The sequence below is a fragment of the Rhizopus delemar genome, genomic scaffold, assembly GCF_000149305.1.
Source record: "Rhizopus delemar RA 99-880 supercont3.8 genomic scaffold, whole genome shotgun sequence".
Lineage (NCBI taxonomy): Eukaryota > Fungi > Mucoromycota > Mucoromycetes > Mucorales > Rhizopodaceae > Rhizopus > Rhizopus delemar.
The window spans coordinates 2,215,530-2,236,620 of record NW_027137834.1 but is presented as its reverse complement, the minus strand read 5'-3'; the positions used below and the strand labels follow the sequence as shown (position 1 = coordinate 2,236,620).

Here is a 21,091-nt window from a genome sequence, read left to right as displayed (position 1 = left end):
GTCTTATTGTCCCTGATTGGCTCTTGTCTTTGGTTGGTGTAAGCTCATGGAAGATGGATTTTTATGACTTGTGGATAGTGCTTGCGATTTTAGATAGTCTGGTGTTGTTAAAAATAGAACACTTGTTCGATTACTGTTCACTTCCTCTTGTTCATTCAACAAAGCATACTTTGAGAACTCTTCATTATCACCAAAGAATTTCATGATCTTGGCGTGTTCCTTTTTCGATTGGTATCTGTGCAAGATCCAAAGCAAACCGAGGACTAAAAGGACAAAGACGACGACAGCTGTGCCTAAAACACCCCAGAGCCAGGCTTTGATGACATGAAAGACATCAGGTCCCTGAATACAGAAACCCTCATTGGAGCAAGAGCCCGAGAGACATTCACGGTCTTGATCACAGGCAGAATTCAGTGGTTTAGAAACAACACAGGTCGATCCAAGGCAATAAGTGCCATCTGTACAATTATCACGAATGATTGTTTGCTGGACCATATTTTCGTCTGCATCTTGTGAATAATAAACAGTGCTAACATATTAAGTTTAGTTTCTAAAAAATTTAAAAAAAAATTTCTATTTTTACGTATCAGCACCACAATTACCACCCAAGGGAGCGCCTTTAATAAAACAAGTCGAATTCAAGCAAATCGCATTTGATCCTGCACATTCATCATCTCTTTGCTATATTCAATGGCTTTAATAACGATTGAAATCATACAAATAACAGCATACCAATTCACAGTGAGCCCCGACAGAGAGAAGAGGAGTGCATTGAGAATTATTGTCAGGGCAAAAACTTGAACTGTTACATCTTGTTGGAATATGTCTAAAACTTGTATTCCAACTATTTTTTTTTTTTTGTAAGTGAATTGTATTCTTTATGTTGTATTCTTACTTTTTAATGTAGTCTGAATTACTGCAGCCTTTGTAATTACATTTATTGGTTGTTGGATCACAAAACAGATAAATGTTACTACAAGAATCATCATATTCAAATGTGCCTGATCTATTTTTATATTCAACAAAGAGCTGACATAAAAATCTATTTGTTTTTACTTGTAAAGTGGTGCAGGATCGCATGTTTGACCTAATTCTAGTGTATGCGCAATTGAAATAAATAATAAAATTCCACTATAAATTAGCTTCATTTTGTTTGTGTAAAAGAAAGAATGAAAAAGAAGAATTGTTTATTTTTATTCTTTTTTATATCTATTTATGATTCAATATCCGAACAAGTGGAACCATCTGTAACAACATCTAAAACCTTATAAAAGCAATCAAAATCACCGTGTTGCTTGAATAAATCAATCGCTGCTTGAGCAATTTCATCAAAGTTCTTGGTAGCTAAAGCAAGTATAGTAGGTCCTGCTCCAGATAAACAAATACCCAATAATCCATCGTATTTTTCAGGTGTAATGGTTGACAAGATTTCAGGAAGACCAGGAATCTATTTAATTCTTTAATATCTCTTTTCCTCTTTATCGTTCATTTGTTTACCAATGTTTTACGGTATGGTTGATGTATCTTATCTTGCATGGCGTTGTATATTAAATCTGGATTAGGGGGTGATTGCCCAAGGGCAGTAGTCAACACAGCCAATCGTTGAAAGTTAAAAATCTATCAAAAACTCAGTCTTTTTTTTTTTTTTTTTTTTTTTTGGCAACTTACAATGTCCTTTCTTTCATATTGTGTAGGAAGAACAGCTCTTGCCTTGGCAGTAGCAACTTGGAACTGGGGTACAATAGCAATACATTTAATTTCCTTTGCCCAACCTAATCTTATAAAATGTCCAATACCAACAGGAGGTTGAGGTACCTGCTGAGATAAGGCAATATCCAGCAATGATTCCGAAGCAGGAACACCTTGCATGGCACTTGGATCCAATTCTCTTAAATAAGAAGCAACAAAACCACCCATCAAAGCAGCAGCAACATTATCTGGGTGACGTTCGATCATCAAACAATAGTCCAATAAACGGTCTCTAGAGAGTCCCAACTGGCCCAAGGCATTACCCAGCAAGACACCACCGACGACAGCAGCGCCAGAGGAGCCCAATCCACGACCCAAGGGAATGGGATTGTCGACGTGGATCTTGAGCGGCTTGGGTAATTGAGAGATACCGTTGGCAGAGAGGACGTAGAGAGCGGTCTTGGTGATCAAGTTTTGCTCTGGAGTAAGTGGAACATCCTTTGATCCTTCTCCGCTGTAGGTCATTTCAAAATCTTGCTCGCTTTCTTTTAATATCTCAACATCAATTGTCAAGTAAAGTGATAAAGAGATACCCAAGACATCAAAACCAGGTCCAATATTGGCAGTTGAACAAGGCGATCTAATCTGGAATTTTCTAGGTGTGTTTAATGAAGACATCTTGATTCTATCTGTTTCGTCTTTGATGTCTCTAAAGAAGAAGAAGAAGAAAAAAACAAAAGGAAAGGGGATATGTCAATTTTTTTAAATTCATTGAGACTGCTTTCTAAGTGAGAAGTTATTGCTCATTGTGGTATTTGAGCCAATGATATTATTGGTTATATCGGGTCGCAGCTATAAAATAATGATAAAATCTGGTCTCATATGTTCAGGACATTGGGTTATGAACTGATCCAATAGACAATAAATTAGAATTCAAGACAATTTATTACATTTTCAATTAGACAGTTATAACCATAGCTATTTAAGCGTAGGTTTAAGTGGCTTTTATAAAGGTTTAATCTTTTTCTTATAATCTATGCTTTATAGAAATCAGCTGTTAAAAAAAAAGGCTCCTTTTAAAAACATTCAAATTAGATAGCAATCATGAAAAGACAACAAGGAATTGGATTTACAAGGGAAATCTTTAAGACTGTAAGTTAGTAAGTCAAGTAAAAATACCAAGATGCTCTTTAAAATCTGATATACGGATACAGCAAGTATGAATACCATCTTGTATTGCAAACAGTTATATCATCTTGAGGATGTATTACTGTGTATGATACCAACTTGTCCAAGTTGTGATTGTAAACACATTTTATTAAGAACAAGAACGTATTTAAAACGTATATCGTAGAACACATCATCAGTGATAGAAAGGGTAGTGCTTAGTAGATAATAATGCATGTACAGCTTATCATGTAATCGAAGCGGGTTATTTTTGTGTAAGCTCAAGTCATGTTGGATGACCCTCTGAGATGACTAACTAACTATCGCCGTGTCTTTGTTGCGTTTATGCGCGGAGCAACCTGTCATATTTATCAATAGTGTTTTTGTGATACATATCTTTAAGATTTGAAAAAGAGCAACTTAAGTGATAGTATATTTCTGTAACCAAACTAGTGTTTTAAGTAGAGCATCGCACAATACAATATATACAAAAAAGTGACAAGTAAACACGAAATTTATTCCTGAAAATAGTGCAATTAGCAAAGGCATCCATCTTTAGACTCTGTCTTTATACGACCTTGATATTAAAAAAGACACTCTTTTTCTATTCTTTTTCTATTCCTTTTATTTTGATTCATTTTGTATACTATTAGATTATTCTATATAATGAATAACGGATCCATCTTATCGCGTAATGCTCTTTTTCACGTTTAATTAAGCAAACAATTTTTTCGCTTGATTTCTTCCTATTCAACCAACTTACTTTTAAGAAGTATTTATAAACATTTATTTTAAGAGTTTTTTTTTTTTTCCTCTTCATTGATTATATTCCATTGAAATTAAACAGACCCTTCTTTGTTCTTTTTCGCTTTGGACTGATAATCAGTTTCGTAAAATAGCTCTGTGATGTTACTTGTAAAGAGTCCTTATAACAACAAGGAAGAGATCTGCCAGTTCATCAATACTTTAAATACATTTTTTTCATATAAGGAGTACTAAAGCAGCTCGGGGTTTATTGAAGAACTAGAGTATAGTCACAGTAATGTTTTTGGATACTTTAAATATTAAAAATGATGTGCTACATTCGAGCATTGAAATCCAAAAAGTCTATCCTTCTTATTTCATCTGAGAAAGAAAAGAAATGAGGGGACGCAAAGTTAGAACCGAGATGAATACAAAGCATGTGGAACAAATCTGAAAGAAAAGAAGAAAGAGAGAGAGATGGGAGATAGAATAGGAATAAAGGATTAGTATGAACCTGACAATCAAAGCTCTTATCCAGTTACATGTTTAATATGGATCATCACATTAACAAAAAAAGTATAAAAGAAAAGATTTACTAAATTATTGATTCTTTTTGTAACACGAGCTTATATCTGAGAAATTGGTCTGTTTGTACACTTTTGTAACTTTCCTTAATTAATCTATAAACAAAAGCCATGTACGATCTTTTTTATCTTTTTTTCCTTTTCATCTTTTCTTATATTTCAAATGGACGCGGAAAAGCTAAAACAAAATGCCCATGTATTGATACCTGCTTGTTTAGCGGTGTTATCTTCTCTTTATTTATTAAACAAGTCAAAATTAAATGAGAAAAAGGGTCTCAAGGAAATCCCTTACCCCTCAAATTCTATCAGTTGGCCTTTGTTTGGTATAAAAAAAAAAAAAAAAAAAAAAAGGAATAAAGAATATTTACTTCATCAAAAGGCCATTTGCTCTCTTTGGGAGATGTTCCATCAAAACAAATAACACAGTGGCATAAAACGACAGGTCCTATTTATAAGCTTAACATGGGAAACCAATTATGGATTATGATCAGTGATCCTTTTTTGGCCCATGATATCTTTGTTAAAGCAGGTAGCAGTACTTCTTCAAGACCTTACCATCGATTTACGACGGATCTTTATAATATGAACGATAAGTACAGTTTTTTTTTATACTGTTCATAACAAAATATTAAAATGCTCAAATTTAGAGGACTTGTCTTTACGGCATATAATAATAAATGGAAGAGCAAGAGAAAAACAGGTAAAAGTAGAAGAAAAGATGATGAGTGATGGTATATTTACCTACTTTTTGCTATTTCAGCCATTGCCCTGTTGAGTCCAGGATCTGTGGATAAGTTCACTGATGTGCTGGAAGTCGAAGCTGACAGCTTGATGGAACGTTTTGGGAAGATTGCTCAAAATGGCACGCTGATAGACCCCTTTGACCAATTGCAATTGACATCAATGAATATCATCTTGACTGTTATGGCAGCAACTCGCTTTGATGACGTAGATCATCCAGACTTTGTGGCCATCAATAAATACCTTTATCATGCCATGATCTATGCAGGCGCAGCTGGTGACTTAGGCTCTTTTCTTCCAAGCTTAGCATGGACCGATGTCCTGACAGGAACAGAGAAAAAATTACGTAAGCTTCTTGAAGAGCAGCGTGATCCTGTTTATAAAAAGATTATAAAAAATGCTGGTGGTAGTGAAAAGAGCTCGCTTGTTAAGGACATGTTTAAAATGAAAGATGAAGGCGATCTTAACGACGATGAAATTCTTGTCCTCTTTTGTATGAAAAGAAAAGAAATACTTTAGATAATCGTTTCTTACGTTCTTTTTTCAATAGCCGATTTGCTTGCTGCTGGCGCAGATACCGTAGCTGTTTCTCTTTACTGGGCCTTTGCCATTCTCTCTCAAAAACCAGATGTACAAACCAAGATTATTGAAGAACTTGATGCTTGGAAAGCCAAGAATCCGCCTGGGGCTGTGCCTTCTTTCCATAAAGATCGCGAAGAATTTCCCTATTCGATCTGCGTACAAAAGGAAGTCATACGATTCCGTCCTGTTACAAACTTTGGTATTCCTCATATGACGTCTGAAGATGTCATTGTAAACGACTATTTTATCCCCAAGAATGCCATTCTTATCAGTAGTATGTGCCCTATGCATGCAAATGCTGATGTTTATGAAAACCCCGACCAATTCATACCAGAGCGATTCATGAAGAATACCAACAGAATGGGGGCTGCAGCCAACACAAAGATTGAAGACAGGGATCATTTTGCATTTGGTTGGGGCAGAAGAATATGCCCTGGTATTCATTTGGTAAAAAATTAATATAATTAGGTTGATTTTAATATTAAAACAAGTGTTTCTTGATTAGGCCGAAATAGAAATCTTCAACTTCTTTGTTCGTTTCTTTTCTAAGTTTACAATGGCACCAGAGTTGGATTCTCAAGGTAATCCTATACCTATCGACTTGGATGATTATGTTGATGAAGGCATCATAATGAAGCCAGTGCACTATAAAGTCCGTATTGTTCACCGTACTTAATAAATACTCTTTTATATTCTATTTTACTTTCATAATCAAGGAGCAGTGTATTTCTAAGTATTTGGTTATGTTTAACTTAATTCGAAGAATAAAATTGTCCAGTTTAATTCTGAAACTGACCTTAAGAAGCACTACAACTTCTTCCAAACCTTTTTCTATATTCACGTTGCTTATAAGCTTTTCATGACTTTCACCAAGTCCTTGGATTTTCTAAGCACGTTCACTAAAATAACGATAGTTTTGAAAAACACTTTATGAATTATATTTGCAAATTTGATTATTATATTAACAACCTCTTTCCCTACTCATATTATTATATTCATAAGGAAGATCTACTATATCATGCTTTCTTTGTGAAATATAATGCTTTATTGTATAGTTTGTTGCGAGTTATAAGAATCATTCTGCAAAACTTTATCCTCAAATTCATCTATTTTGATAGAAAAGCATGGGTGTAGACTATTTGTTTCTAAATTTGAAAACAAAAACTAAGACATACAGATAATACATAAAGAGCACTGTAAAGGAGAGAACAGAACATAAAAAGACTGATTTTTTATATCGTTCGGCGTCTATATATTGTTCTTCAGTTGGTTGAACGCAGTCCTTGAATGATTTGTGTTTTGGTTTCTTAGGGTGCTTTAGATCATGTCTTGCCTTAAAGAGCCATAAAGTATACAAATAAAACAAGTTTTACAGGAACTCACGACACCGACGACCTTATGTTGAGGTAAGAAACAACAACTTTTTTTTTGAAGCAAAAGTGATGAAAGATTCTTTGAGAATACAAGGTTTTATTAAAGAAATGGAAAATAAAGGAATAATCATGGTTTATCACTTTTTATATTCTTTTCTTTTTTGTTTTCCATTGACTAAATTAACACTGTCTTTTAAAATGAATTGAAATCATCAAAGTACTCTGAGCATAAATAAGTGTATTGGAGAAAAATAAACAAGAATCAACATGTTTATTGCGCAACAAAATGAAAAAAAAAAGAAAAAAAAAAAAAAAAAAAAGTATAAATAAAGAAAAAAACTTTATGTTAAAAACAAAACTTATAACACGTCTTGCATATGAAATTTAACCATAGACAAGTATATGAGCGAGAAGCGACATTCAATTCGTCATTAAAGACTACGCTTCCACATACGAATGTGTGGTGTACCATCTTCATCAAAAATCTCTTCGCCTTCTTCAATTACAAACCCGAGTTTATTATAAAATCCACGTCGAGGATATTGTGAATGAAGCACCACAGATTGATATCCATTAGTTTTAGCATATTCCAAAAATGCCTTTACTAACAATTGACCGGCATAAAGTCCTCGTGCTTCCGAGAGGACAGCCAAACGACCCAATTTGGCAGTTGTATCTGAAGCATGCAAAAGTCGAACTGTTCCAATGAAAACGTCTTTTTCGATCGTTCCATCCTCATTCTCTTTATCAGCAATTGCTGCAAAATGAACAGCATCATCATCTAAGCTTTTAGAAAAAAAAGAGTTTTTACTTTAGTTTTCTTTGTATAGTGTCTTGAATTTACCCATCAATTTCAGTTTCTAAAGGATATTTTTGCTCAGTAACAAATACAGCAATACGAACATCTAATGCTTTCTTTTTTTCTTCAGGTGTTGTAAGGAGAGATACTTTTACGTTTGAGTACTTTGGCATGATGAGTAATTAAGTAAAAAAAAAAAAAAAGGAAGAAAAACAAGAGGTAATTTTTACCCTTCTTTGCCCTGAATAAAGGCGGCGCTTTTTTTTATGAGTCATGTTGATATGGCGTATTCTCAAGTAATGAACAAGTTTTTTCTCAACCAAGTCGAAGTATCTGATCACTCACTGAAACATATAGACTCGGTTACTGCATCATCCTTATTAATCAATTTTGTATTCATCCAAGAATACTCTATTGTTATTTATTGCCTGAAGGCCACTGCATTGGTCTGCCAATCATGAACCAAAAATGTGTTGACTTTAAAAAGCAACAATAAATCTCTTTTATATGGTTATCTTTGACTGTCGTCTATCATTGCAAAGAGACTCAGGTTGATCTTTTTTGATAGTTTACCATCTGCCACATTACTATTATCTTCTCATAATCCTGTTTGTCGATGGATCGTTTTAATAAAGGTAGAGAATTAATCGTTTTTGTTAAGGACTCGTATTAAAAAAAAAAAAAAAAAAAAGAGACCATAGACTAGCAAATATGTTCATAACTATAGTCGGCTAAAAAAGACCATTAGAAACTTGAAAATTTATTACTTTATTTGCAAGTTCCGTGCACAGTAAGAAAACATCAATTTGTGCTATCAAAATTGATAATATAAACAAAGTCTAGTTAATATCCATGTTACGAGATGAAAAAAATCCTCTTTTTCCATATTTACCACGTATCAAAAGCGATAAGTATAGCTGACTAGGCTCTTATAAGCAAATGAAAGTCTCGTTGATAACCGATCTATGATGACAACCTCTTCTAAATGTTGATCGTCTTTTAAAATATTCTTTCTTTGTTTGGTCCTTTCTGGTCCAGTACTCTGTCATCTTCCTAGTAACTTCCAGCATTCTTATTTTTTCTCACTTTTACTTTTTATAAAGTTCATCTGCTGTCCTATAGGTAACTTATTATTTTTTATTTAATCAAACAGTCCTGTCTGCTAAAAACAAACAGCCATTACATTTTCGATTTGCTGAGATCAGTTATTTAAATGGTATATTTTTAGCAAGCTTTTTTAATAAAAATTAATGTATGGGCTATTGTCAAATTTTTCTTTTAAGTATAAAATATCCTTTTGCTGTATACTAAACAATAGAAAGATGTTTATTCATATGGAAGACATGAATAATATATTATCCAAAAAGGATGACGTTTTGAATAAGAAACTTTTCTCTTCCGGAACTACCCATACTGTACTGGGACTTTTCAAATAAGGAAACCTTTCTGAGTCAAAGGAGTAGGATTATGGATGTTGGTAAATATTTATTTAAAATGTTTATAATGCAACTACAATGGGAGATAATGAAAGTTGTTATGTATAAAAAGGATTTTGCAATATAAAGACTACAAATGTTGTTAGTTGAGTTAAAAACAATGCTTTATATTTATATTTACTTTAAATGGATGATGGTTACGGAAGGGGCATGCTTTCAATATTTTGTTCCGCTTAGGTAACTGGCTAAACGTTTTGTCTTTAAAGTGAAACCAATATTTACATAATCTTTTTTGCTGTTGTTGTCGTTATTCACCACTGATCGTGCTTAAAATGAGCCAAAATCATTTTTAATCTTTCAACACTGTTATTAGATTGGAGTATAATGTCTGGATAATGCTCGTTTAACCATTCCATAAAGTCTGAATTCATCAACATTTGCTCATATTCTGTATCACAATCATCACCCATGAATAATTCAGGATCATCACTTTTTAATTCATAATGTGTTCTGAAGCTTGTTGATGAAGAAGATGAACTTGGGATGTATTTTGGTAATTCAGATAATATTTTATCTTGTATTTCTCTTTGAAAAAAGAATCCTTTGCTTGATGACATAATGTGGGTATAATAATATGAGTGAAAAAAAAGAAAGAAAAAAAAAGTGTGTTTTGCTTTAGTCTTTTTATACTTAATTGAGTTTTAACTATGATTTATTCTGTTTTTTATGCATACAGTTTTTTGTGCTACTTTTTGCTATAAATTATTTACAATTTCCATCTTTTTCTCACTGTTATTATTTAATTCGTTTTTTAATTGATTTACTTGCTCTGCTGTTGCTTCATTATGCAAGTAAAAGCAATCATCACCTGATCGACATCCTCCTTTGAGGTGGTAATAAATACATGGCGTGATTGTGCTCTCCAGTTTTTTCCTTTCCTCTTCCGATATTTCATCGTGCGCAAACAGGCAAGCATCTCCTGTTACACAATATCCTTTAAATTGCCAAAATCGACATGGACCAGTTAACTTGCGAAGACGCTCGAGTGATTCGGGTGTAAGTGGATCGTGTGAGTATGGACATAATTCACCTTGTTCACAAGTCTTTTGTAAATGGAAAAAGCGACATGGTTCCAAATTAAGTTCCTAATCAAAGCAAATATTAAAGCTATATTCTACTATATAAAAAGTACATTAAGACTTACATGAGAAAATGGACATTGATCACCTTTTGTACAACTTTGTGCCTTGTAAAATTGGCAGATTTTAATATCTCGAGGTCCTTCATGTTTAAATCGACATAAATCATCCTAAAAAGTACTGTTAAAAAATAAGGGTTTATATAAACTAGTGATCACTTACATTTTTACATTTCCCTTTAATCCAGAGTGGACATACTTCAGGATCATTTATAGATTCATGTTTAAATGTACATTTTTCAGCCTATTATTATAGCTTTAATTATCTTGATATAAGCTAATCTTTTTTTTTTGAATCTTACATCTTTACAATAACCTTGCGCATAGTATTTACAAGGTACAAGAGGAACCCATTCCTTCTTTGGTTTCGCAGCTTTGCCTGATTTATTGTTTTGTGTTGATTTAAATTTCTTTTTGGGTCTACCTAAAACTATTCTTTGATGTCAGTATAATTTTTATTTTTTTTATTTCTTTCTCTTACTTTCTTCTGCTACTTCTTCAATTGTCATTTGTCTTTTTGGCGCTTCCTTTTCTATTTCTTTCGGTTCTTCTTTCTTTGTTTCTTTTTGTGTACTAGAAGCTTTAAAGTATCGATCCATTTCTGAATCAAAATCTAGCTCATTACTTTCTGCAGGAGTATCTCGGTGTATAGAAGGTTCTACAGGCGCTTTTTTCTTGTGTCTTCTCCTTCTATTCTTGTTCTTGTTCTTGTAATTATTTTTGCTCTTATTTTGTGTATTATTGTCTCTATTATTATTTTGTGTCATGCTTTGTGTGTTATTGCTTTGTGGCGTAAGTGGTAAAGAATACTGGCTTTTGAGTCCTGATGTCACTTGATCAAGAATGGAAGAGAGAAAGTCATTATCAGTGGTATCTATTTCAGGTTGTGCTGATTGTTCTTTTAGATCTGCATTGTTTTGGAAATTTTGTCTTTTGACAGCAGCTGTTTTTACTGGTATTAATGTTGAATTTTTAGTTGCCTTTTTCAATTCGTCTAACGATGGAGGCACATCGCCTAATAAGCCAGCAAGTCCAATTGGCATCTTTTGAATATACTGGAAAAAAAAAAAAAAAAAAAGAAAAAAAAAAAAAAAAAAAAAAAAGGAAAAAAGAGCTCAGTATAAAGAGGCGGTCACATTTGTAGTTTTTTTTTCTTCACATCAACTTCATTTATTGCTTTGGAAAAGAACTACATAAAACTAATGATGTTTCTCTTTCTGTTTATCACATTTTTTTTTTTTTAAAAAAAACTGAGATTATTCTATTTGAAATCATATCAAATATATATTGTTTTTATTCTCTAGCTTTGACAGTAGGCTCCCAAGCATATAATTTAGGAGTGGTGGTATTGTAAGTTTTATATCCCTTAACTGTACCAGAAAAGTTGGGAATAGGCTCTCCCCACCACTTTTGAGGTTGAATGTTCATTTCAGTAGGTGGTTCTTGAACAATACGTGAAAGCCACATGTGCCTATTTATCAGATAGATTAGAAAGAATCAAATGCTGTCAATCTTTTGCTTTTTACCAATCAGGTGAAATGTCACCAGCTTCGGGAAAGTTACTAGCATATTCAACCCAACGTTCACGACCTATGTATGACCGTATTAGAAAGTTGCATTCTTTGATTTTACTAAGTTTTACCGGAAACTTCATCGTTGTTTTCAAAGTATTTGTTTCCATTAGCATCAATACCAGCAAGTCGACCCCACTTTGTATCACCAATATTGTTCATTTGTTTGAAGTAGCTGGCAGGTCCAACCTTAACAAGATTCTTTAATGTACGTCCAATGGTTGACATTGAGTATAGTGCAAGTAGATAAAAATACAAGACTTAAAAAAGTGGCCCCTAAAAGCTCCCTTGCGGCAAGCTGTCGACGTCACACATTTCTTTTTTTGGCCCAAATTTTTTCTGCAGGGCCATTCAATCCATTGGATAATTTTTTTTCTTCTCTTCTTTCATCTTGAATCATGTTTGCTCTTCGTCGTGCTGCTATTAAGGCTGCTCCTCTTTCCGTTCGTGCTAGACCTTTCTCTGTTTTGGGTGCTCGTTTATGTAAATACATGTATATATTTTTCTCAAACCTATCTGACTCGAATCATATTATATAGCTGGTGCTGTTGGCCACAGTGCTGAATCCAACTTAGGTCCTGGTGCTCAACCCGGCCAAATCCCCACCGATCTTGAACAATCTACTGGTTTGGAACGTATGGAATTGCTTGCTACATTGGAAGGAAAGCAACTTTTTGACATGGAACCCTTGAACATGACTCACCTTGGTACTGTCAAGAACCCTATTGTTGTTAAGTCTCACGATCCTATTCGTTTTGTTGGATGCACTGGTAAATACAAGATAAAAAACAATAGGAATACATGAATTAATGATATTATTGAAGGTTTCCCTGCTGAATCTCACGATACCATTTGGATCAACTTGGACAAGTCTCACGAACATGATCGTTGTCCTGAATGTGGTTCTGTTTATACTATGGACTTTGTTGGCAGTGAAGAAGAACACCACCACTAAGCCATATAATAAAAGAAATTGCAATTGGAAAAAAAAGAGAAAGAGATAGAAAAAGAGATTGTATTGTATATACGTGAAGAAAAAGTATCTCTTTAACATTTGAGCGAATAATATACTTTGGTATACAGTAATATATTCGTCTTTTCTTTAAAAAAACTGGAGGCTTGTAATACAAAGATTTATGTGTTGTAAAATATCACGCGATAAAAAAGCAACAGATCGACGCGTCGCTTAATAGAAAATATAGCGCAATTTCAAAACATAACGTGAGTCCTCCATTATGTTTATACAATTGAGAAAATACACACTTATTCAATGCATTTCATTTTATGTATTAGCTTATTGCTTTCATTTTGCTCTAAATATTCATTCAGCGCGTAGCTAACAGTATGTAGATAAATGAATTGATTTTTTTTTTCAAGAGATTTTGAGGGCCATCTGTATAGCTAATTATTATTTTATATTCACGAATAGTAATAAAATAATTTAATAAACTATTGCATTAATATGCACTGCAACGAACGATTGTATAAAAAAAGGAGATCAAACTCCGGATATGAAAGTATGGTGTCTGTATTCTTGTCAAGAAAAAAGGCAAAGAAGCACCAATTGGAATTCAAATAAACAGAAGCTTTAGATATAATGTATTGTACAATTTAGCTATAATTTAATAAACATAATAGCTTACTGGTGCAGAGTTTCTCTCACTAGACAATCACCAGCAATGAGCATATACAACCATTTCAAATAAAAGTCTCAATTCGAAAAGCTATGCTACGATCGAAATCTCACTGAATTTGGATTGGATTAGAGTGTCAAATAATTTTAGAAATGTTCCTATATTCAGAACAGTCTATCATTAGATGGTTATACGCCCATAAAAATTCATAATTTAGACAGATTGATACATGTTGTTTTTAGGAGTCATTTACCATACTTGTGGAAAATTAGCTGGATTTACAAAAAGCGAATAGTCATTTCTTTGAACTAGATTATCCAAAAAATAAAGCTGATGTGACCAAACTGAATATATAATATATAGTGGATGAAAAGACTATTTCCAGTGGTCTACCTAAGTATGGGGTTTCCATCATTAGTATTAATACATTTTATATAATACTATAGTCCGTACATAATATTATATGCCCAGTGATTGTGTATAACATGCTATAAAATTAGTGTTATTATTCCAATATTTATTTACTAAAACTTATCAGATTGTTATGGGGGATGTACTGAAGCTAATTTTTAGCCTTATTCAAGAAATAAAAATACCAATAAATATCATGCAGCCTTCATTTTCATAGATGTAATACACGTAAATTTAGAAATATTAGTAAAAACATTGCATCAATTAAAAAGACAAGTACATGGATAGGTTATTTCAATAATGAACGCGTAACTAAACTCACTCGTTTTTTGTTTAACACACCTCACCAAAGTTTAGTCAGCTTTGCATTTCAACTTAGTTTAAACATGATTCACATTCAAATTATAAAATTAGAATGGTGAATACCTCACGAAAAAAGTTTATAATTCTTTCTTTATTATTTGATCACAACTAATCTTACTCATTCAACTCAGTACAAACTTATACAGTATAGCTCCTGATGCAATAATATATAATTGGACTTAAAAGGCAAATATGAACATCCCATTTGCATGGTAAGAACAAACCTTTATATTAAGCTTCATTCATCCTTAATCTACAGTGTTCCATAGTATCATCAAGTATAGTACTCAAAGTATGCCGGTAGTCTTCCGAAATCATGTTTCCGTTGTAAATTTAACAAGCACATATTGGCCCCTGAGAGATTATAAAGCCTCACATCATCAACTTACAAACCTTACTTTTGACTGCAAAATCTATATGATGGAATTGAAGAAAAACATATGCCCTTTTCCAGTAATACTTACACCCGACAGGTTTTATAAATTGATTTTAGTCTCATCTGAAAATATAAGTTACCATCAGCCGCCCGCTATTCAATTCTTTTGTTTCTAATTCCATTCTAATTGACGCTGCATATGTGCTTCTGTCAAATATTGCTTCTTTTTCCTTACTGCCTGGTAAGAGATAGCATAATCAAGTTTAACCAACCCTCAATGTACTTCCCTGACTGGCTTTGGTATCCTTTCAATGACCTTTCCCTTGATTAGTCGTTTTTTCCCTTTGGAAACTGCCGTCGGCTTACTATCAATAGTTGCCTTCCAATGTATGAGCAACATTCTAGAATGACCACCAATAGTTGATTCATGTACTCTAACCTTCTTATCAATATCATAAATTGAGGTGAATCCAATTGATGCTGACTTGAGATTGTTTACTTTTCCTCAGCCAGCCATTTAGACGTGCGATTGATACCAAATTAAAACGAGAAATAATGTAAATAAGAGTGTATGGATTTTCTTTAAAAATGGAAATGTAATTGCTTTTGACAATGTTCTTGTCAAGTTAAAAGTGTGAACTGACTCGATAAAAACAAGCTGAATTGCATTAAATTTACCGCCTCAGGAACGTGTAAACATGCAAAAAATACTCTTTTACTTGATATATTAGGAATGAACTTCCTTCATTAGGGCTGCATTCATAGAAATGAGTTACAAAGTTGCAATTTTACAATGTCTTAAAACAGTCTTTTCACCCATTGTAATTTCTAAATAAACGTATAGGCCAAACAAAATCGAATTAAAAGTTATGATGAACAACAAATGGGCGGATTGATTCTTTGCTGATTATTTTGTTTTTATCCACTTTGTTCATATGTTAATCCTGATCATAGTCCAAAGAAATATGTCCTTTATCACATCCTTTTATTTTATTTTTTTTTTTTTTTTTTTTTTTTTTTTTTTTTTTTTTTCGGGGTATGGATGCAAGTATATATAATTCAGCAATGTTTGGCATTGAGTTTCCCTTTTTTTTTACATTATTTCAATAAAGTAGTGGCTTTAGCTAAAATCTTTTTTATTGTTATTTCTTTCGTCATTTATAATAATGGCTGTCCTCACTTTATTGGTTCAATCATTCATGAACTTCAGGAACAGTATCGAAATCGATTGCCCTTTCAATATTTATATACAACAGAAATACAGTCTCATATGAATTAGACTCATTAGTGAATATAGGTTCTGCTTTAGTGAAATCAATTTTAATTGCAAGATAAAGAGTCTATAAAATTTATTTCATCTAAAAAATAATCTACTTTTATTTATTGCCTTTGTCTAAAAATAAATAAGATCGCCTTTTTAATCCCAGATCATCCAAAAAATAAAAAAAAGTTGCAAACGTCTCAAGATAATAGCTGATTCGGTTTTTTTATGTGCAAATTCAGCTGAATTTTTCACAGGTTTGGTAAATGATTCTGAAATAGTGGATGAATTTGAATTTCAGTGGAGGGGAGAAAAAGACCCTCCTTTATTGAAGGGAACCCACATCTTTGTAACGCAAGTAATTTCTTTATTGAAACCAAAAAAAAACTTTTTTTGATCTATTTTCTCTCTCTCTTTTCTTTGCATTCTGGAACCTTTTCTTTTTTAATATTGATTTTAGTTGTCTTTCCTTTTTACACTTCCTTTCCTTCATTTTTTTGATGCTTCTTGATGAACCAAATAACTTTTTTTTATTTGGTCTTTATTATCGCCAGCCTTTCTTTAACATCAGGTAATATAAAATACAAAGAAAAAAAACGTTTTATTAATTCACTTTTACAGGTTACAACACTGAAAACCAACCTAGCTTAGCAAATTCATTAGGTAAAACTACCTCAAAGGAGGGAGTTGTTTTATTTATCTTTTTCCTTTTGACAAAAAAAGAATATTAGGAACGTGTAAGCATGCCGAGTCAATTCACTGCTGGCACGTAACAAAGTATTTGGATCATTCAGCAGTAACTGTTATAATTAAAAAATGTACTACCCGGTCTGGACCTCAGACAACGACAAATTGTATTCATCCTACTCCGACCAGTGTCACTAAAATGACGACAAAAACTACATCCGCTACACCCAAAGCACACAAATCAAACAACTCAATTCCAAGAGCAAAGAGTACAGATAAAACGCAAAAAACTAATACTTCAATTTCGAAGGATAAAAATACGTCTAACGCTAAGGAAACGAGTACATCAACTCCGAGAGCAATTGCAAAGAGCTCTCATACTGTTTCAATAACAGCGATGGCGACAGCAACTTCCGCTCAGACAGCAGCCTCTGCAGTAGCCACATCAACCGCTACTACTGACACAGCACCGCTTGCAGCAGTTCCTACAGGAACTGGAAGCAGTAATGATGATCACAATGGCCAGAACAGTAATAGTAACAATGGCAATGCTGGGGATAATAGTAGCAATGACAATGATAAAAATAGCAGTAATGATGATAACAAAGGCAGTAGCAGTGATAGTGGAAATACTAGCGACAATAATAACGATAGTAATAATGATAATAGCAACAGTACCAGCGATGCTAGTAACAATGACAATAATAGTGATAGCAGCAAGAGTAGTAGTGATAACAACGGAAATAGCGATGATAGTAGTGACAGTAATAATGACAGTAACAATGACAGTAACAATGATAGCAACGATGATAGCAACGATGATAGCAATGATGATGACAATGATGATAGCAACGATGATAGCAACGATGATAGCAATGATGATGACAATGATGATGACAATAATGATAATAATGATAATAGCAGTAATGATAGCAGTGATAACAGCAATGCTAGCGAACACAGCAGTGATAGCGCTGCTAGTAACACTGCACCTACTTCAGGCGCTGAACAACCCAACCCAACCGAATCGACCGATCCTTCAATCTTTGGTACCAATGAGCTTCCTGTGGCAAACAACCTAAGTAACAAAGCACTAGGTATCGGACTTGGTGTTGGCATTGGATGCCTGGCAATATTAGGTCTTGCCGCCCTCATATTTCATAACAAACGCAAGAAACGAAACAGCCTGGAAGAAGGTGAAGATATTGGAACACGCTGGAGACCTCAAAGCTTCATGGGCGCTGTAGCCGCTGTCGTAGCTAAATTACCACGTTCTCCTTCTCAGCGCAGTAAAGCATCTTCAAATGCGTAATAAATACATGTGGTTCATTGACAAAATAGGGAAGGTTACTAGTGTAACGCCTTTTTTTTTTTTTTTTTTTTTTTTTCAATGTTTGTGGTTTTTGTGCAATATTAGTTTTTTTTTGTTTTTGTTTTATGAATGAACAATAAATAATAACAATAAACTGTAAAATAAAATAAATCTTGGCAATGTAACCGAGAGGCTTGTAGAACTAGTCACAGATGCAACTATACTTGAAACGGATGCAGGTACCGAGAGAGTACTTTCATTGGCTGCAAGGACGCGATCAATAACGTGAATGACACCTGTGGTAGTCAATAGATCCGTCTTGATCAGTCTTGCTCTGTCGTATTTGTTTCTGACATAGAGGCTTTCATTTTTAGAAAACATCAGTGGACCATATTCCGTTTGAATGGTGTTTTCTGTTAGCATGTCGGACATGAAGATACCGTCTAATACAAGGTATTTTATGACATGCAGGATAGTGCCAAACGGCATATCGGACTGATTAGTTAATGCTTGATTGTTGGGTGCTAGGATGGTTTTATTTTGACCAGAGATGATATCCGATAAGTTGAGTGATTTTAATAGTTCTTCCATACGTTGTGTCTCCTCTAAATTCGAAATTGTATCAAGCGGTGATTGAGCAGGGGCCAAAAAATTATCTGTAAGATAAATCAAACCGTTCTGACATTGTACTTTGCCTGTCAATTGAGCCTGTGTGATACCTGAACTCAATTTGGCAGTATTATTGCCTGTAGGTTGGATATACAAGGTATAGTTCTGAATGGTTTGCACGGTTTGCGGAGTTGATAGCGTGTAAAGACCGTCCAAAAGAAAGAAGGTTTGTGTGCTGGGTATTGAGAAATTGAGCATTCCTGATGCGATGGATTGATTGAGAGCAGTAATGTTTGGTAAAAATAAGGTCTGATTGCTTTTTGAGCTACTTAATAGGTCACGCAATTTGTCGGATAGATTCTCATACAATGGCTAAAAAATGGGGTTCAATTAAGGTTTTTTTGTTATTTCTAAACTTACCAAGGACAATGTGTGCAATGTTTCATAAATGGTCTTGCTTGTATCGCTATACCCAATTACAGATGGCGCAAACAATACAATCAATGGTAAAACGATAAGCATAGAAAAACTCCCAAAAAAGTAGAGAAAAGGGAAAAAGAGGAGGAACAAAAGAAATGCGTAAAAGAATTTAATGTAGTGTAACCTTTTTTTTTTACTCTTCATTAAATTATTATTACTGTTCCTATTCTACTCTCCCCTTTTTTTTGCATCTCCTACTATTTATTATTTATGAAATTGCAAATTGCCATTTCAACTATTTTTGCTTTTTGGCTAGTTCAAGCCCAATCTCCTTTTTATTATTCTTTTGACAATAGTACTACTTCTGATTATGAGTTTACAGGAAAAATGGAACAGAACGGAAGAACGGGAGTTGCTGCTATGCATGCTGTTTTATTAAAGTAATAACAATAGTACAAACACACTCTTCCTCACGAATACTTACTTTTAATTACAGTGAAAAAAATATACTCATCATTGATAAAGGTACTTGCTTCAAAGATTTATCTCAAAAAAGACTAATCTTAAATGTACAAAAAAAAAGCCGAAGAAAATGAAGCCAAACTTGATTCTGGAGTAAGCGCCTATTCAACACTCTATGACATTGAAACCAACACATTCCGTACACTTAAATTGGAAACCAACACATTTTGTTCTGCGGGCGGATTCTTAGCTAACGGTACATTTATTAGTACAGGAGGGGCAGAAAGCCGAAGTCGGTGGAATGCCCAAAGAGGACACCAATCTATTCGTCATTTTATGGATGGCGAGTGGCACGAGTACGGAAAGATGTATGCCGACCGCTGGTACCCAACCGTAGAACAGTTACCAGAAGGTGACTTGATCATTATTGGAGGATCCATTGCAGGTACAAAGTGGAACACCAAAGAAAAAAACACACCTTCCTATGAATTTTGGCCACCAAGGACCTCTGAAGCAATCACATTAGATCTTTTATTGCATACACTACCTTATAATCTGTAATATGTGTATTCTCATTTGACGAATCAAGGAACTAACTCAATCTTTGTTAGATACCCTTTTGTATTTTTATTACCAGATGGAAACTTATTCATCTTTGCATCTACAAAATCCATCATTTACGATTACAGGAAACATAAAGTTGTTAAGGAGCTTCCTAAACTACCAGGTGTTCCACGGTCATATCCATTGACAGGTGGGGCTGTAATGCTTCCACTCGATCCTGCCAAGGATTACCAAGTAGAAATTATCATTTGTGGAGGATCTCACAGGCCGCGACGAGACAGTCCGGCAGATGATACTTGCGGCCGCATCAACCTCAGCGATAAAAACCCCAAATGGGAAATGGATACTTTTATTCATAAGCGAGTAATGCCTGATGGCGTTATCACAGCTGATGGCAATGTGCTCTGGGTCAATGGCTGTCAACGAGGTTACGCAGGCTATAACAATGCTAACCATGATCCAACCTTTAACCCACTGATTTATGTACCTGATGAATCCCACGGTCAAAGGTGGAAACAAGGGTTAGCTGCCACAGATATTGCTAGAATGTATCATTCAGTTGCTCTCGCCTTGCCCGATGGTCGAGTATGGATTGCTGGGTCAAACAGTGTCGATCCACCAGATATTCATGCCGAATATCCTACGGAATACCGTGTTGAATATTTCTCTCCACCTTACCTCTTTAAGACTAGACCACAAATCTCCCATGTACCTCGAGTCGTGGAATACAACACAACGTTCAATATTCAATTTCATCTCGAGCAACCTGACATTGATCCCAGCAAACTGAGAGTGGCTATTATGAGACCTGGTTTTAGTACTCACTCAATGCACATGTCTCAGCGATATGTTTATCTCATTCATCAATTCCACAATGATTCTATTGAAGTGACCGCTCCTCCTCATCCAAACATTTTCCCTCCTGGCTCTGGTTATTTAGTTGTTGTATATGATGGTGTGCCCAGTAAAGGCGCAGAAATGTTTATTGAAAGAGACATAAATGACCTTCAAATCTAAAAGGGAAAAAAAATGCTATCACGTGAATAGAGTGTTAGCATAAAATGATGTAAAATAAAAACCTTTGTTTCCATTTCTTTTTAATTCTACA

At 34.1% G+C, this 21,091-nt stretch overlaps 9 protein-coding genes across 9 annotated transcripts; 3 read left to right on the top strand and 6 right to left on the bottom strand.

Moving 5' to 3' along the window:
* Positions 1-3: 3 nt before the first annotated feature.
* On the bottom strand, positions 4-2,367 carry RO3G_11043 (uncharacterized protein; the record flags this gene model as incomplete). Its single annotated transcript, XM_067665627.1, has 8 exons — positions 4-529; positions 584-681; positions 733-844; positions 896-1,006; positions 1,057-1,087; positions 1,288-1,447; positions 1,498-1,617; positions 1,669-2,367. The coding sequence occupies 8 exons, from the start codon at positions 2,365-2,367 to the stop codon at positions 4-6; spliced, it is 1,857 nt and encodes a 618-aa protein (XP_067521728.1).
* A 2,279-nt stretch (positions 2,368-4,646) lies between these two features.
* Positions 4,647-6,183, top strand: RO3G_11042 (uncharacterized protein; the record flags this gene model as incomplete). The annotated part of the gene is made up of 5 exons (XM_067665626.1): positions 4,647-4,777; positions 4,832-4,884; positions 4,945-5,418; positions 5,476-5,954; positions 6,013-6,183. The coding sequence occupies 5 exons, from the start codon at positions 4,647-4,649 to the stop codon at positions 6,181-6,183; spliced, it is 1,308 nt and encodes a 435-aa protein (XP_067521727.1).
* Positions 6,184-7,311: 1,128 nt separating this feature from the next.
* RO3G_11041 (uncharacterized protein) lies at positions 7,312-7,852 on the bottom strand (the record flags this gene model as incomplete). The annotated part of the gene is made up of 2 exons (XM_067665625.1): positions 7,312-7,666; positions 7,725-7,852. The coding sequence occupies 2 exons, from the start codon at positions 7,850-7,852 to the stop codon at positions 7,312-7,314; spliced, it is 483 nt and encodes a 160-aa protein (XP_067521726.1).
* Positions 7,853-9,426: 1,574 nt separating this feature from the next.
* Positions 9,427-9,732, bottom strand: RO3G_11040 (uncharacterized protein; the record flags this gene model as incomplete). The annotated part of the gene is made up of 1 exon (XM_067665624.1): positions 9,427-9,732. One exon carries the CDS (start codon positions 9,730-9,732, stop codon positions 9,427-9,429), a length of 306 nt encoding a protein of 101 aa, XP_067521725.1.
* A 138-nt stretch (positions 9,733-9,870) lies between these two features.
* On the bottom strand, positions 9,871-10,822 carry RO3G_11039 (uncharacterized protein; the record flags this gene model as incomplete). Its single annotated transcript, XM_067665623.1, has 5 exons — positions 9,871-10,260; positions 10,320-10,424; positions 10,477-10,557; positions 10,616-10,743; positions 10,795-10,822. 5 exons carry the CDS (start codon positions 10,820-10,822, stop codon positions 9,871-9,873), a joined length of 732 nt encoding a protein of 243 aa, XP_067521724.1.
* A 784-nt stretch (positions 10,823-11,606) lies between these two features.
* On the bottom strand, positions 11,607-11,967 carry RO3G_11038 (uncharacterized protein; the record flags this gene model as incomplete). Its single annotated transcript, XM_067665622.1, has 3 exons — positions 11,607-11,784; positions 11,840-11,903; positions 11,946-11,967. 3 exons carry the CDS (start codon positions 11,965-11,967, stop codon positions 11,607-11,609), a joined length of 264 nt encoding a protein of 87 aa, XP_067521723.1.
* Positions 11,968-12,282: 315 nt separating this feature from the next.
* RO3G_11037 (uncharacterized protein) lies at positions 12,283-12,839 on the top strand (the record flags this gene model as incomplete). Its single annotated transcript, XM_067665621.1, has 3 exons — positions 12,283-12,367; positions 12,424-12,654; positions 12,709-12,839. 3 exons carry the CDS (start codon positions 12,283-12,285, stop codon positions 12,837-12,839), a joined length of 447 nt encoding a protein of 148 aa, XP_067521722.1.
* Positions 12,840-17,061: 4,222 nt separating this feature from the next.
* On the bottom strand, positions 17,062-19,059 carry RO3G_11036 (uncharacterized protein; the record flags this gene model as incomplete). The annotated part of the gene is made up of 5 exons (XM_067665620.1): positions 17,062-17,608; positions 17,786-17,857; positions 17,936-17,966; positions 18,153-18,909; positions 18,958-19,059. 5 exons carry the CDS (start codon positions 19,057-19,059, stop codon positions 17,062-17,064), a joined length of 1,509 nt encoding a protein of 502 aa, XP_067521721.1.
* Positions 19,060-19,549: 490 nt separating this feature from the next.
* On the top strand, positions 19,550-21,000 carry RO3G_11035 (uncharacterized protein; the record flags this gene model as incomplete). The annotated part of the gene is made up of 3 exons (XM_067665619.1): positions 19,550-19,572; positions 19,689-19,976; positions 20,031-21,000. 3 exons carry the CDS (start codon positions 19,550-19,552, stop codon positions 20,998-21,000), a joined length of 1,281 nt encoding a protein of 426 aa, XP_067521720.1.
* Positions 21,001-21,091: the final 91 nt, after the last annotated feature.